General features: G+C 49.2%; 1 protein-coding gene across 1 annotated transcript in view; it reads left to right on the top strand.

Annotated features, from left to right (window-relative positions):
* Positions 1-17,279, top strand: part of LOC138292728 (cytochrome P450 2D15-like) — a 214,649-nt gene that overhangs the window by 77,954 nt on the left and 119,416 nt on the right. Inside the window, exon 3 of the mRNA XM_069231466.1 lies at positions 17,010-17,162. Within this exon, the coding sequence (XP_069087567.1) occupies positions 17,010-17,162 (153 nt within the window). The remainder of the gene's footprint in view (positions 1-17,009; positions 17,163-17,279) is intronic.

Genomic DNA, 17,279 nt, shown 5'->3' with positions numbered 1-17,279 from the left:
GAGTCTTCCTGGCTTGTTAGGCGAGGAAGACAGTGAAGAAAACTGGCTGTCCCTTTGCAGGGCCTACTCTGCCTTATATCCTCCTGTCAGGGTCACTCCCTCTGGGTAGTGAACCCACCCCAACAGTGAAAGGACCCATCTCAAACTGAAACTTCCCTCTAGGGGGGTCTTCCTCCTCTCTCTCTGCTAACTTGGGTAGTGAGGTGCCCACCTCCCCCACTCCTAACTTTGCTAGGGCAACACCTAGCTTACCCAAAGAGGTCACCCAATACTTGAGCAACCCCACCATGACCAACAGGGTCAGGGGGCCTACTTTGCTATTGGCCCTGGGGTCTGCCTCCCAGGCCAAGTACAGTGCTGCCAGGAAGGCTAGCACCCAGCAGAGGCTACTGACAGCTGTCAGTACCCAGAACCACACCCTAAGCTCTCCACTGACAGGTGGCTGAGCTGCTTTAGGGGCATCTTTGGGGTCCTGGCACCCCTCTTGCTGTCTAGAGTGGGGGGCTACCACCTCCTGTGGCAGACACCCTCCTTCCACTCTCCCTTCTGTCAGTGCAGGGGCAACACCCTGCATCTGGACAGCTGTCTGACTACTCAGGACTTCCTTGGGGTCAGGTGAGGCTTCACCAGTGCCAACTCTGGGCTCCCCCCTTACTGGGGCAGAAGGCCCTTTGCTCCCTGGAACTCTCTTTAAGAGTGGCCTACCCTTCCTTTTCTTCTTTCCTTTTCTTGGGGACTCCTGTCTCCTAACTGTAGGGACTGACTCCCCAGGACTTTGGGTTGGGGGGGCGCCCTGGGCGACCACCCCATCTGTGACCAGACTCACCTCTGGGAGGTCATTGCCCAGGATACAATCTAGGGGAAGGTCAGCACTGACTACCACCCTAATCCAGTCAAGGATACCCTCCCTCTCTAGGGGCACTATGGCTACAGGTTTGGAGGTGACCTCCCCTGTGGCTATCCTGACTTTCTTTGTCTTTCCTGGGACGTACATGTCTGGGGTCACTAACCGGTCACTCACTATAGTGTGACTGGCACAGGTGTCTCTCAGGCCAGTGGTAGGGATCCCATTCACTTGAATGTGGTGGAAGTGCCTACTCCCACCCTCAGGGATCACCAGCTTACCATCTGGTCCTGTCTCCCAGCTCAATGCTAGGAGGACTTCATCATCTGAGGAATCCTCCTCTATGGCTACACTGGACAGCCCAGTGCTAACCACCTTCCTTGGACAGGCTGCATCTCCTCTGAAGTGACCTGTCTGCTGACAGTCAAAGCAAGCCCTACTGTCCAAGAGTTTTTTTAACCCTGGGTCTCCCTGTCTCTGCTTGTCAGAGTGGGAGTGGGATTTACTCTCCTCCTTCTTAGGGTTCTGGGGTACAGAGGGAGTCTCTGTGGTGGGCTTACCACCTCCCTCCTTAGGTTTTTGGGGACCTGTCCCCCCCTTCTTGGAGTCTCCCCCCTGGGACTTGACAACCACCCTGGTTCTCAACCACTCATCAGCTGCCTCCCCTAGCTCTCTAGGGTTGGTCTGCTTAGAGTCCACTAGATGCTGGCGTAACCTTTCTTGGGTACAATTGGTCAAGATGTGCTCTCTCATGATCAGATTGTATAACCCCTCATAAGTATCTACTTTGTTACCAATAATCCAGCCCTCTAGTGCCTTTAGTGAAATGTCCACAAAGTCAACCCAAGACTGGGTACTGACCTTTTGGGTGTCCCTGAACTTCATTCTATATTGCTCTGGGGTCAGACCAAACTTCTTGGCTAAGCACCTCTTCATACTAGGGTATGAATCTGCCTCCTCCCCCCTTAAGGTCAGAAGCCTATCCCTCCCTGAGTTGGGGACCAACTCCCACAAAAGGGAACCCCAGTATTGAGGCCTAACCCTTCTCATTTGGAGTGCCCTCTAAAAGGCCCCCAGCCACTTATCTATGTCATCCCCCTCTACATAAGCAGGAACCACCCCCTTGGGTAATCTGGGGCAAACTCCCCCACCCATGGACACCTCAGCTTCTTTATCGCTGCTTCCATCTCTTTTCTCTTTGTATGCCCACTTTTTCTTTTCTAGGGCCAGCTTCTCTGCTTCCAAAGCTAGGTATGCTATCTGGGCCTCCAGCTCTCTTTCTCTGATGGATGGGTTCTCTCCTCCTGAAAGGACCCCCTTCCCACCACTAGCTTTGGATCTGCCCCTAGTGACTGTATTTACTGAGGACCGTTCTTCCTCATCCTCACTTGGGCTCAGATGCCTTCCCTCCCCTGAGTGGTTAGAGCTTGCATCCTCCCTTCTTTCTCCCTCCTCTGGAGCTTCTTCTGACTCTACCTCTTGGGCCTCAGCCCATGCTGTCAGGGATGTGATCAGGATTTGCTTCCTGAGATCAGTGGTTGCAGGCAACCCTCTTTCAATACACAACCCCCTAAGCTGGACTACTGTCAGTGTGGGTAGGCTAGCCAGATCAAGCTCCATGGTTCCCTAGTTTTGTGTCAACAAAAACTTTTTGCAAAAATTGGAAACAAGAATTTAGAAAAATTACAAAAATTCAATAATTGAAATTAATCCAAATTAAAAATTAAAAACAATTTTTGCACTGGGACAATTTAAAGGATTTTTAATTTGTTTTACCTAAAACTGTAACGTGATATTGAACACAAGTACAGGATCCCGTCGCTGCTTCCAATTATGTTGGAAAATGGGTTATTGGTAGGGCAGGTAGGTACCTACACCTAGCAGCAAGCCACTAACCTCCACATAGGTACAGTTAGGTCTCAGTAAATTAATCCCAGCTCAACCCTTGGTAGCTTGGCAACGAGCGTCAAGGCTTAACTTAGGAGACAAAGGCCCTCATTCTGACCTTGGCGGGCGGCGGAGGCCGCCCGCCAAAGTCCCGCCGTCAGGTTACCGTTCCGCGGTCGAAAGACCGCGGCGGTAATTCTGACTTTCGCGCTGGGCTGGCGGGCGGTCTCGTTCAGACCGCCAGCCAGCCCAGCGGGAAAGAGGCTTCCACGATGAAGCCGGCTCGGAATCGAGCCGGCGGAGTGGAAGCTGTGCGACGGGTGCAGTTGCACCCGTCGCGTATTTCACTGTCTGCGCAGCAGACAGTGAAATACATGTAGGGGCCCTCTTACGGGGGCCCCTGCAATGCCCATGCCAGTGGCATGGGCACTGCAGGGGCCCCCAGGGGCCCCGCGACCCCCCCTACCGCCATCCGGATCTCGGCGGTCCGACCGCCGGGATCTGGATGGCGGTAGGGGGGGTCAGAATCCCCGCGGCGGTGCAGCAAGCTGCGCCGCCGCGGAGGATTCAATGGGGCCGCGGTACACTGGCGGGACCCCGCCAGTGGTGCCGGTCCGACCGCGGCTTTACCGCCGCGGTCGGAATCCCCATTGAAGCACCGCCGGCTTGTCGGCGGTGCTCCCGCGGTCCTCCGCCCTGGCGGTCAAAGACCGCCAGGGTCAGAATGAGGGCCAAAGTGTAAAGCATTCAAATATCACAAAACAGTAATTAAATAAAACATAGGAAACAGTTTAAAAATCCAAATCCAATTTATAAAAATAGTTTATATTTTTATCTTTAAAATGACACAAAAACGATTAAAATCGGTTCAGGGGAACCGGAGATATGAATTTTTAAAGTATTATTATTTTCTAGCGCTTAGAAACAAAAAGCGCCAATCGGGTCATCTGGTTGCACCTCGACTGGGGCAAAGTCAAACTTTCAGGCCGACCGCGATGGAGCCCTGCTCGGCTACAGGTCGCGGGAGGCCTCGGTTAAAAAGTTACCTTCTGACTTAGGGGGTGATTCTGATTCTGGCGGGCGGCGGAGGCCGCCCGCCAGATTCCGCCCTCCAAAATGCCGCGCCGCGGTCAAAAGACCGCGGCGGGTATTTCAAGTTTTCCCCTGGGCTGGCGGGCGGCCGCCAAAAGGCCGCCCGCCAGCCCAGGGGAAAACGACCTTCCCACGAGGATGCCGGCTCGTAATCGAGCCGGCGGAGTGGGAAGGTGCGACGGGTGCATTTGCACCCGTCGCGTATTTCACTGTCTGCCAAGCAGACAGTGAAATACTTGTAGGGGCCCTCTTACGGGGGCCCCTGCAGTGCCCATGCCAGTGGCATGGGCACTGCAGGGGCCCCCAGGGGCCCCGCGACCCCCCCTACCGCCATCCGGTTCCCGGCGGGCGGACCGCCGGGAACTGGATGGCGGTAGGGGGGGTCGGAATCCCCTCGGCGGCGCAGCTAGCTGCGCCGCCTTGGAGGATTCAACAGGGCAGCGGTACACTGGCGGGAGACCGCCAGTGTTGCCGGTCTGACCGCGGCTTTACCGCCGCGGTCAGAATGCCCTGCGGGGCACCGCCGGCCTGTCGGCGGTGCTCCCGCCGACCCTGGCCCCGGCGGTCTAAGACCGCCGGGGTCAGAATCACCCCCTTAGTCTTTATTTTGAAGTTTTTCTTCACCGGGACGAACCTGCCAGTTGAATCCGACCTCCTGGAGCCCTTGTCCGGATACGCGATGTGGGTTTCCTCGGTGGAGACTTTTACCTTCGGACTTAGTCGTTTTTTCGAGATGAAAATCCTTCGACCAGGGTAAACCTGGATCTTGATCCGACGTCCATGGAGCCCTTCTCGGATACGATGGCTGGGAGGTCCCGGTCAACTTTTTACGTTCGCACTTAGTCTCTTTTTTGGATGTTTTTCTTTACCGGGACGAACCACGAAGTCAGGCCGGGTCGCGGTTGAGGCAAGCCGGCTAGAATTTCCGCGGCGGGTCGGTCCCTCTCTGGAGCTTTTTTCCAAAAATTCTCAAATCTTTTCCAAACTTCTGGGGCTTCACCCAGATGTTCTTTTAAGGTTCTTTTGGGGTCCACAGCTCACCCCAAGGGTCCAGAAGTTCTGTGATGGTCCTTGGGGGGTGCGGACTTCAACTCCCAGAATGCACCTGGCGCAAACTCCTTTTTGCCACTGGACAGTGGTCAGCTGGTCGCTTTCTTCAGGAGTTGGTGCAGGGGACTCTGGTTTAGCAATTTTTCACCTGTAGCAAACAGGGAGTCCCTCCTTGAACCAGTTGAAGCCAGGCAAAGTCCTTCTTGTGGTGAAGCCCAAGTGTGCAGCTGGTGCAGTCCTTCTGAGTGCAGGTTCCAGGTGCAGGCCAGGGGTCCAGCAGGGCAGTCCTTCTTCTCCTTAAGTTCTTTCTTCTTGAAATTTGGTGGGGATCTGAGGTGTGGGGGCAGGTCTGCCAGTTTTATCCTTGCTCCTGGGTGAAAAGCAGGGGGGCCCTGGTTCTCCAATCAGGGACAGGGTCGTCTCCCTGTGATGACCACTTCCTGGGAAGTGTGGCAAAAATCCATCCCAGAAGGCAACAGTCTCTAAAAATCCAACATGGATGAATCTGATTTTTGGAGGTTACATCTGGCTGAGCCCACCCACTGGTGTGGCTAAAAATCATAAACACACCCCTCTCCTGCCCTCTCCTAATCTAATCAAGGGGGCACCTAATTGTCTGGGGTTGCAGGATGTGGGGGTGTTGCTGGGTGCTCCAAATGTCCTTCTCTGCCTTTGAAGACCAGTTTGGCAGCCCTCCCCCTTCCTGCCTCACCATCTGCTGAGGGGAGATTCTCTCCCCCAAGCACATTCCTTTGTGTGAAGCCTGGCCACTTCACACCTCATCAAGGCAGCCTGGCAGAAGCTGCTGCAGGCTGGCCAATCAGAGCACAGCAGCAAAAACAATGCAGAGCTGAAATTGGCAACTTTTTAGGTAAAGTCTAAACTTTTTACCTGAACTAGTTATATTAAATCCAACAACTGGAAGTTGTAGGATTTATTACAACAATTATTTGATACCAAATTCTTGGTATGCAACATTTAAGGAGACTTTAAAATTTAAAATAAAGTCTGCCCATTCTAGCCTATGAAGGCCATTTACTTCAATGAGGGAAAAACGAATTTGGCTGTTTTTACCTCACCAGGGCTTATAAATCTATTTTTATAAAGTCCCTGCTTATAGTTACATGGCACCCAGCCCTAGGGGCACATAGGGCACACCTTAGGGGTGACTTATATGTAAAAATAAGGTAGTTTAAGACTTTGGAAGTACCTTTAATTCCAAAGTCGAATTTGCATATAACTTTAATTTAAAAGCAGCTAGCAAGGCAGGCTTGCTTTTAAAATGACAGTGGGCACCTCAGCAGTGCACCTAGGTGTGCACCACCTATGCTGTGGTCCCTAAACCTACATGCCCTACCATATACTAGGGACTTATAGGTAGGTTAACTTAGCCAATTATAATTAGCCTAATTTGCATATCCATTTTACACAGAGCACAGGCCCTGGGACTGGTTAGCAGTACCCAGGGCACCATCAAAGTCAGGAAAACACCAGCAAAAAGAGGAAAATGGGGGCAAAAAGTTATGGGGCCTCTGCAATCAGCCCTGTTTTCTCACAGGAACAAACACCCAGGTGGGCATGCGACTAAGGCCTGCGGTCCATAGGGCCTGAATAGGGCCCATGACCAGGAAATATCAGCGTTGTGCTGGCAAAATGGCAGCCTCCTACCATCCAGATATGTAGCAGTGGAAGTGACCTCATTCCGCTGACGGTTGTTGTTATGGCGTAAGGCGGTGTTCACAGCCGTGCACCCATTCATTGGTTAACATGGTTGTCAATGGGGAACCAGGGCCTATCATGATCACCGCCAGAGCATACGCCATTTAGTCATCCCAAGTTCATTTGACTCCCGGATCCCATGCATGGAAGTACTCCACTGAGTGTGCTGCTGTGTCCTGACTCTGGTTACTCAAATGGCATGTGTCACAGGGGAAACCGCCCCGGCCTTCACCATGGAGGAGCTGGAGAAGCTGGTGGACGGAGTCCTACCCCTGTATGCCAAGTTATATGGCCGACCAGAAGTGCAGATGAGTAGGCAGATGACGTGCATGGATGTGTGTGATGGTGGCGGTTGCCTGTATGCATCTGTGGTCAGTATTTACCTGCACAGATGTAGGTTGTGTGGCAAGTACCGTGAGTGAGGTGGTGAAATGATCTTGTGAAGTGTCCATCTCATAGGGGATGTATAGTCAGCGGTATCACATGGCCATATCCTGAACTCTGTTTATCTTTTCTGTGTGTTCCTTACAGGTCAGCGCCCATCAGAAGAGAGTACTCTGGCAGGACATCACCAGGGAGGTGTGGACCCTGGGGGTCTACAACCAGCAGACCACCCACTGCAGGAAGTGGTGGGAGGACCTGCGGCGATGGGTCAGGAAGACCAGCGAGACCCAGCTAGGGAAAGGGTGCCCGTCGGACCCTGACCCCCCAATGTCCTGCATTCTGGCAGTGGCATATCAAGAGTTGGATTGGTGCTTGTAGGCTGCACAGCAGCCACAAGGGGGTGAGTACCAACACCATTTCATGCCTCTTTGATGGATATCTGAGGGTGCTGTAGTATGTATGCTGTCTAGTGCCAGGTACTCTGACAGGTGTCTGCAAGCAGTCCTGCCCACATGGGCACTGAGATGATCAGGGGCAGGTCTGCAGTTCATCAGGTCCTTGTGTCATGTGGGAGAAGAGTTGTATGCTAGGATTGTGGCCACTAGGCATGGGCATAGGCATGACTATGGTTGTAGGTGCTGCGTGTAGGTGTGTAAACTGGGTGGGAGTGTGTGTGCACCAAGTTTGTACATACATTCAGGTATTTACATATATCTCTCATGTTTTTTCTCCCCACCCCTGTACTCTTGTGTTTTCTGTGTACATCAGCATCATCTGGCGAGGGAGCCGTGGCACTGGTGAGTTGGGATGCAGCAGCCCTCGGTTCCAAGGAGGCAGAGTCTACCAATGTCAAGGGGACCATTGGGTTTAAGGGCGATGGGAGTTGCACGGGGAGGCTACTACCTCTGGAGGTAGTGACTGGGGTACCTCCTCCAATGGGAGCTCCCTGGTGGTGGCTGACCCTAGTGGGCCCACCCATTCTGTGTCATCTTCCGCCGCCTCCATACCATCACCGCCCTCCCAGTTGCTCCCCACCCAATTGCCCGTGCCCGCTCACCCAGAAGGGTGGGCATCTCTTTTGCCCCAGGCACCTCATCCCCTGCCCCAGTCAGCCCTGTTGCCCTCACGGACGAGGCCATTGACCTCCTGAGGACCATCTCTGTAGGGCAGACAACCATTGTGAATGCCATCCAGGGGCTACCATCCCAGATGCAGCAATGCAATGCATACCTGTAAAGCATTCACGGTGCCATGTCTGGCCTACAGAGATCTTTTCAGGCTCTGGCCTCCTCTTTGACGTCAGCCAGTGTCCCTGGTCTTTCCATCCCCCTCCAACCACCTCTGCCCCTATCAGCACTCCACTCCCTTCACCCATCCCAAGTACACGTTCAGACAGCCATGCACACACCTCAACACACAAGAAGCACACAGAGAAACACAAGCACCGCAATTCCCACCGCAGGCATACACACAGACAACATACAAAGACACACACAACAACATCCACTTCCCCCAGTGTGTCCACCTCTCCAGCCTCCCTGTCTGTCACCTCGACATGCACAACCACACCCTCAGTCACAGTTGCTGGCCCCAATTTGGCAGTCACCACAACCTCAGACATCCAGTCATGCACCCCAGACACCACACCTGCACTCACCACAACATTGACTGACACATGAAGCACACTCACCAGACCTGCAGACACCCAGACAACATCCATGTACACTGGCAGGCTGTCTTGTCCCACTGTGTCCACCACCCCTCCTCCCAAAACACTCAAATGTTGCCAGACACCCACCCAACACACATCCACCACACCTCAGCATACTGTACAGGCACCTGCATCCACGTCCAGCACACCTACACCAATTTCAAGCACTCCCTCTACCTCCACTGCCACACCTTCCTCCATATCCACCCAAACTGCCCCCAAAAAACATTTCCTGTCCTGTGTTGACCTGTTCAAACCCACTGGCCCACCCCGTCTCGTCACTAAACGTGCCCACCTCCTTGCCCTGTCCACTCCTTCCACGTCAAAGTCCGCCCCAGTCTGCTCTTCCCATTCCTGTGCCCCTTCCCCAGTGAGCAAGAAGCCCTGTGCTGGCCCAGGTCCATCTGCCACCCTATTCCAAGCCTGCTCCCCCACCTTCGAAGAGCAAACCCACGCACCCTCCACCTCCCAAACGTAAGCCCAAGCCCCCCCAGACGTAAGTCCCCATCCCCACCACCCTCTGCCCCTGTTTCCTGAGATGCCTGGCTGCCCCATTGATGTCCCTTTATGGTGGAGTACCATGTGCACATGTGGGAGTCAAGTTCGGGCCATTTGGGCCCCTCAGCCTGTTACAATTGGACTGGCCAATGGCCTTATTTGGACATTGCTTTTTTCGTTTATTTATTAAAGTTAGTGTGCCCAGTTTTGCTGTTGGCACACTCTTGAGACGTGGTTCATTGTTTCATTGTGGGGGTGTGGTGTGCACATGTGTGTGCTTTGGGCAGGTTGTATTGGCCTTGTGTCGGGTAAGTACCTGGTGTGTATGGCTTGTGATGGTGTGAGGGGTTGGGGGTGCGTTGCATTGGGTGTGTAACTGTGCCCTTTCTTCCCTTGTTTAGTGGGTTGCGGTACTTACCGTCGTCATCTTCGTGGGTGGTCACGGTCGTGGAGGTATATGGCAAGGAGCAGCATTGGCATGATTTCCAATTCTCTCTCCATGTCTGCCTCTGTGTGTAGTGTGTGCCTACGGTGAGTGTTTCCTTTTATTTGGTTGGTTTCTGGCACGCTTTGCGTGGTGGTGGTTCCCACCCCGGAACTGACAGCGGTCTTGTGCTTCATTATTTGTTGGACGGGTGGAGCCTTTCTGTCAGCCTGTTGGCGGCCTCTTCCGTTGATGTCAGCACTCCTATGCCGGCTCTGCGTTCTTTCCCGCTTTGTTCACAATGACCACCATAATGTACACTGCAACTGCAGATAACACATACAGTCCACCACACATTCCTCAACAATGACTTACTCCTCATCTATTACTATTTCCTACCAGCCATCTATGGTATCATGTACTTGTCACTGGGATGACTGCTGTCCATTGTTGACCTTCAGGGCCCAGAGGTGAGTGGACTAAATTGTCCATGATCAACATTTGTGTCATCAAACTTGTGAGGATCACATTCCCCAACAAGTCTGGATTTCCTATGTTCCTGTCCATAAGGGGGGCTGTGCATGCAATCCACCACCTTGACACTCCTGATGAAAAATCAAGGCTTGCCGAGCCATCATGGATGCAAGGTGGGGGCCATTTGATAGGGGGTCTGGAAACTTCCCACCGGCTATTCTAAGGTTTGGTAAATCATCATTCATGTGTCCTGATGTAAGACCTGAGCTGAGCATACGTTACAAGGGGGAACACCATTGCCCATGATGTGCCCACATGGACAACTAATACAATGTCCCCAGAAAGTTTGGCCAAAGCCTGACCTGCACATCAAAGTTGTCTACACATTACAGAGCTAAAGTCTCCTACCCTGCTCCATTTTGTGCTACATGTGTAAAACGGCACACACATGGTGGCTGTATGGCTGCCCTTAGTCCCACAGTGAGTTTGGCACTGCACTGGGTGCTGCAACAGTATCCTGATATATAGGACATCATGTGCACATGCATGTCAGACATCATCAAAGCACCAGGTACGCACTCATCATTTACATCATATGCACATGTGATGTGATCTACATCACTCACAAATATCATGGTGGAAGGGGTCTGATTTGGGAAAAATCATAGACTTTTCCCACAACCATCTGGAGCTGAGTTGTCTCCTAATTGTGTATACTGCTGACTGTTGTCCAGCACAATATGGATCCCCTCAGTACTACAGCCGCAATATATATCTGAAGGGGAGCGAGGCACCTGTGGTGCATGTTTCTCCTACATAACTCCTCTTTTGACCTCTAAAGATATAACCTACATCTGTATTGTCTTTTGAGTAAGTGTAAGCTATGTGTGGCACACAGTGCTATCAATGATACTGTGACAAAGTAGATGTCTTTGGGCATGCTAATTGCATAAACAGCTGCTCTGACACCTATCATGATACACATCAATGAATATGTGGCCAGCCATTCCATTTCCTGATACACACAGTTCCTTAGCAGCACAAGTTTCACCTTGTGCTACAAGCAGGCCATTCTCATTGCACAACATCCCAACAGACATGATGTCACCATCCATACTCCAATGATATCATATCATTAGTCAAGCAAAACCATTATTCATAGCATTCCACCATCAGACTGACTCACACCAAACCCTGGATTGGCACACATGACGCACAAGATGACACTTACTGGCTGCTTTGGGGTCTTAAAATTGGGCCATCTCACCAACGGTGTAGGGCGAAGGTCCACCTGCAAGACATGAATGGAAAATATTGCTTAGTGAAATTTGCACGTCAGTTAATGGACGACATTCTTCACTATCAACTTGTTAGGCTGAGTGAGCAAGTTATCCTAGTGGTAGATCAGAGCAACTGACAAACATCTATGATCAGCCAATCAAACATATCTCACATAATGTAGACCCATGCACCTACAAACCATCACTTTCCCAGACATTCCTGTGGTTCATTTCACTGCACCATTTATACATGGCATTTTCATGCAGGTTAGCTCTACCCCTCTACGACCATATGGGACTACATGACACTGTATTCTGCATCTGAGGGGCATGCAATGGTTGTTGTAGTGGCTATCCCATTGTGAAACCCATAGCATTTGAGCCTGCCCTAGATTTTGTAGACATCTACCTCATTGTCGCTGCAAACTGACAAACAACTGCCCAGGGGTTGTGTGGGTATTCAAAAGTGTTGAGGAATGCCGTGATACATTCTTGTGCGAAGTAACTAATATGTGTGAGCCATCACAGGGCACACACACAGGCAATAATGCAATGGAAGTTTACTCATATTAAAATAGTTGTACCTACCTGCACATTGACGTATTGAAATTATGGATGTATTGCCAATAGTGTGTGGCCAGCCATTGTTGGCATGGTATACCATTATTTGTCCAGGGAGGTATAAGAACATGGGCATAGACATATGCCCCAACACAGGCACACTTGCTCTGTGGTCCAAGAATGCATTTGTTGGTGCAGGTTACTGAGTAATGTGCCAGTGATGGAGCAGATGCAGGGCAGTCTCATACAGTCAGTAAGATGCTGCAGGCCTGTGGAACTAAATCAGCACATGTGTGTGTGGTAATAGTGATAGTTTATGGTGTATGTGATACACAATGTACAGAGAGAGGAAAGTGCTAGTAGTCTGGACCCAGTCCATAGTCAAGCTCCCTTACGTGGCCTTGGCCAATGACACAAAGGTACAGATTGAACTACACTGGTGCAGCACCAAGTGCATCACTACAGTCCTTGTGGCCCTCAGTGCACCCCTTGCCCCCCCCATGTGTGCACATAGTGAGAATTAAAGCACAGCACGATGCAGGTAGGGTCCCACTGCATCTATTTATGTGTAGGAAAATGATGTACTCAGCAGGAGTTGCAGCACAACAGATCATCATGACTTCTGCTGAGTACATGGGGGCCCATCACATACATTTATATGCCCCCCATATAACACCTGCTCTCAGCAGCTGTTCATAGTGCATGAAATATGGAATTTAGGTATTTCTAATTTTTCTCAGAGGCTTTTACCTTTGCCCCCCCAAACAGGTTTAGGACCCCCCTCCCATACATGATGCATGATGTAGGACTCATATTGTGCTGCTAAAAACCGAGTTGCCCTATGCATCCATCACAACACTTTGTAATTGTTATACAAGGAAGATGGTACATCTGCCCTGCCTCGGCTTCAATATTGTACATTGGAATGGCAGCCCTAAGGTGGTTTTGGGGCTTTTTATACAGGCAGCATACAACATGTCCAGATCCATAACCATGACATGCTGCACTCAACCATATCAGCACCTGTCATTCACATGCAAATAATGGACTTTGTATGGAAATGGGACACTTACCAACTAGTCCACCAATCTCGATGCCCAGGTGATCCAGCAGATCTTGCTCCCTTGTGATGAGGTCAGCCCAGCGGTGCTTCAATTAGTGGTCATTTCTTCCTGTGGCAAACACTCTTGTCAGGTTGTGGAGCAGCTTCACTGCAGCTTCCTGGCCTCTGTGGAGTAGCCTTGTATGACATGGCCACCCAGCTCAGCATCATGGGGAGGTAATGCTGTACCAGCAATATGAAGCCCCCCAGCTCACCGGCTGACATCCTCACAATCCTCCCTTTCCCTGACACAATGGACTAGAAATGCAGCTGACCCAAAAAAAGAAATTCCCTAAGATTACCCCAACTTCCCCAAATACCCAAACAACTATACTACCCCAGACAAACACCCCACAATACAGTGACAGATACAGAACACTCACAATACAAAAGACAGATTAAATTAGAAATAAAACACAACAGCTGCAAGACACAGCACATAAAAACACTCCAAATACTCCAAAACCCCAACAGCACCAGCTCCACACATCCTCACGCAGTCACAGACAATAAGACTGTGAAGTGAAAGTGAAAGTGGACTCACTGTACCATGTATGCAGGGAGGAAGTCCTGTTTCATCACTTTCTGGGCCCGTGCGTCACATTTCCAGTCATGCATCATTTTTTTTTGCGCATGACGGTCATGCGTCAATTTTTTCCCATTGTGCATGAAAAGCCCTGTGGATCTACAGAAGACATTCAGGGGCTAGGCGTCTTTCAGCTTAAGAGAATAGTATGGTATATGCATGCAAATTTTTGACCCATGACGGTCATGTGTCGACGTTTTCCACATTATGCATGAAAAGTCCTGTGGACGTGCGATACACACTAAGGGTCCAAGTGTCTTTTACCTGTGGAGAAAAGTATGAGGTTTAGGCGTTGCAGCTATATTTTTGACGTATGATAGTCATGCGTCGATTTTTCACCATGGTGCGTTAAAAGGTCCATGACCTTGTGATAGCTGCTCAGGGGCCAAGTCTCATTTTACTGACGTTGTAGAGTGTAGATTTTAGCAGTTTTCGTCATTTTTTTAGACGCATGATGGGAATGCATGGATTTTTGCAATGTAGGCCTTGAGTGCACCCAGATTCACTTACCATGTCACATGGGCTATGCAACATTGTTGTAATTATGGTATGGCTACATGTGTGTAACTATCCAGTTATGTCTTCACGGTGACATTGATATGACGAGTCTGCTGCATGAGATTACTCATACCGTGTGCATATGTTCATGTGTAGCTACACTGTGTCCACAAACATATTAGCACATATGTACTATGAGTTTACATATGTTTTAATACTAATTTGTGGGAGTACCACATTGTTATGTCTGATATACAAATTTAAACATACCAACAACACAAAATTTATGATGGCCTATGTCCAACACATGGTAAGGCATGTGACAACCATGACAATTTGTACTCAAGAGTATGCAGTGGACTAGGACTGGGTTGGCATCACATTACCCCTGCCAATTTGCATGCTCACGTGTGTCCACTCAGTGGTGTATTGTTGGTTTTGCCTTCATGATGCACTGCTGAACGTGTAACATTTAGTTCCCCATGTTTCTTAGTTGCAGGAGGTGGTATGTACACATGTCACTGAAGGTTGGTATATGCTGTGTATGTGTAATGAAATGTGTAGTGTTGTTTCAGTAACATATGACCACAGTGGTGTGTCCATGGGATGTGAAAACTCACATTACTATCTTCCTGTATGGACACTTTTTGGACTTTGACAAATGCATGTGTAGTCATATCAGTGCCACCTATGTTTCCGTATGTCAGAACAAATGTGAAGGTAATTTCTTTCAGTCACTGATCTTGTGATACTCATGCCCTTACTTTTGTGCTAGGTTGCCTTTTGTTCAGATTCCTATACGCATAATCATGCCTGAGCCACTACAGTGGTACATGTGTGCTGAGATATGTATGCAGTATTTGTATGCATGCCACCAACTAGAAGCTCACATTTGTCCACATCATGTTTGTTATGATTGTCACATACAATGGCATACCACTGTGTAGCTGTGTTGCATTCTGGCCTAGATGGCAGCCTACTCATCATCGCTACTATGAGAGTTTTAATGGCAACACAAACCTATGGTTGCATGTGAACGAGCAGGTTTATGGAGCTCCAGTTTACTCAGCCCACTGTGCACATGCATCAGGCCCCTGACAATGTTATAAGTTTATGTAGCCAGAGCAGTGGTGTTAGGGTGTTTTGAGCGGGGATCTAGCCTCTTCATGTTTGCTACTCAACAGAACAATGCACACTCCCCTTCAGACAGACACATGCACAATTGTGATCAAACAGACTCGGATATCACATTTTCCTCTGTGGTACTTGATGTCAACCTTCCCTTCTCATGTGCAAAGGACTGGGTACTTGCACATGTAGGACATGTCTCATCATTTGATGTCCTTAGTAATTTCCATGGGCAGCTTGGCTAGGGGTTGTATTCTATTTTGGGAACGTGCCAGTGTACAGATGGTGTTGTCTGTCACTGTCTCCTGTCATGTTGGCATGCGATGGGCAACTACCAGGTATGGTAGTGGCAAACATGAATGGGTTATGTACTGACCTGGCCGCTCTCTCTGTACATATGTTGAATATTGACATGTAGACATTGATGAGTTGGACAGTCATATTGGTTTATGTGAGTTCCTTCTCCATGTTTCTCGCAGTACTTGTAAAGTATGTATTGTCTCCTACATTGCTCCTATTCTTTAGGATGCTTGCACTTTGTACACATCATCTACAGCAACACTGTCTGGTCATACATGGACAGGATGCAACATGTAACTTGTGTAAATTGTAGATGTACACATCTTCTACTACTGGCTACATGGTAGTTACCGTCCCATTGACAGTATTTGTGAGATGTAATAAGTGCCACACACACACATGACATTGCACCTGCCACCGCACTTGTGTTGTCTCCAAGTGACCTCCCATGTTGTATTTGCACATATCTGTGGGTATCTCTCAGCTGTCCATCCATATCATCCGTTGAACATGGGTAAGCATTTTTTCCAGCATGCCACAACCTAGGTAACTCTTAACATGAATAAATGATGTTGAGGTGTGAAATCATCTCAGTGCTGTTTTTTTCAATATTTTGCTTCCTGTTGTTGGGTCAACCGTGTTTTCTTTCAACTTGATTACTTCCTCATTGGTTAGGACTGGGACAAGAAGGACCTCATGATGGAGTAATGTTTCCATTTCATTACATTACCCCAAATAGATGTCCTCCTCATCCCAGTCCTCTTTCCTGCCTCCATCCCTCTCTGTTTGCACCTTGTCTAACATGGCTTGGAAACATACAGGAGGAAGCAGTGGAGAGGAGTTATTTTGTTAAAAAGAATAGCTACAATAAAAGACGGACTTCAGTGTTACTCCTGTCCGGATTAGGATAAACCTCATTGATTAGAACTGGGATGAGAAGGACCCCTAATTGGGGTAATGAAGATTACTGGTAAGTAATGGAGCTGTCAGAAAAGGCAGGTGAAATACTTCTTGTTCCATTGTGATTACACTTTCATTTCAATGTGCACGTTCTGTTTTGGGGGGAAGTGGAATGACCACAGTGCACAGGATTTACAGAATAAGATTTACAGAATAATTCTCATTGTTCAGTGCTTTATCTAACAATGAAATCAAACATATAAAACAGTAATTTGTCAGGCTCCATTTGTTTTTGCTTTTTAAAGAAAGTATACTTCTGCTCTTTTTCAAGCCTTTTAAACTTTTGCCCACCTCTAGTGACAAAAAGTAACTACAATTGGCTTTGTCACTGCCTCATTTTGTCCATAATGGCAATAGCTTGCATTTTAACAAATACATAAGATTTACGTATATATGTTCCCATACTTTCTTTACCTAGATCGTCCTAGATATTTTGTGTATTTCACTATCATATTTTATTTCATATGACTTCTTGTATGCTGAGTATTTTGTTTTGTTTCAAATTCTACAGGAGTAGTGCTAGCAAAATATGGTCAGTCATGGAGGGATGTTAGGAGGTTCTCACTCTCCACTCTGAGAGATTTTGGGCTGGGAAAGAAGTCCCTGGCGGAGAGAGTTACAGAAGAGGCTGGATTTCTCTGCTCTGCATTCAAGTCCAAGGATGGTAAGTTTATACCACTGTAGAGCATATAATCTTCCAGAAAAGTATTAATTGAAGAGCAGGATATTCTCCAGCAAAGCACCTACTACCATGTCTCCCTGTGGTGGGAGATTGTTGCAG

The sequence above is a fragment of the Pleurodeles waltl genome, chromosome 4_2, assembly GCF_031143425.1.
Source record: "Pleurodeles waltl isolate 20211129_DDA chromosome 4_2, aPleWal1.hap1.20221129, whole genome shotgun sequence".
In the NCBI taxonomy this organism is placed as follows: Eukaryota; Metazoa; Chordata; class Amphibia; order Caudata; family Salamandridae; genus Pleurodeles; species Pleurodeles waltl.
This window is presented reverse-complemented; position numbering and strand designations above follow the sequence as displayed.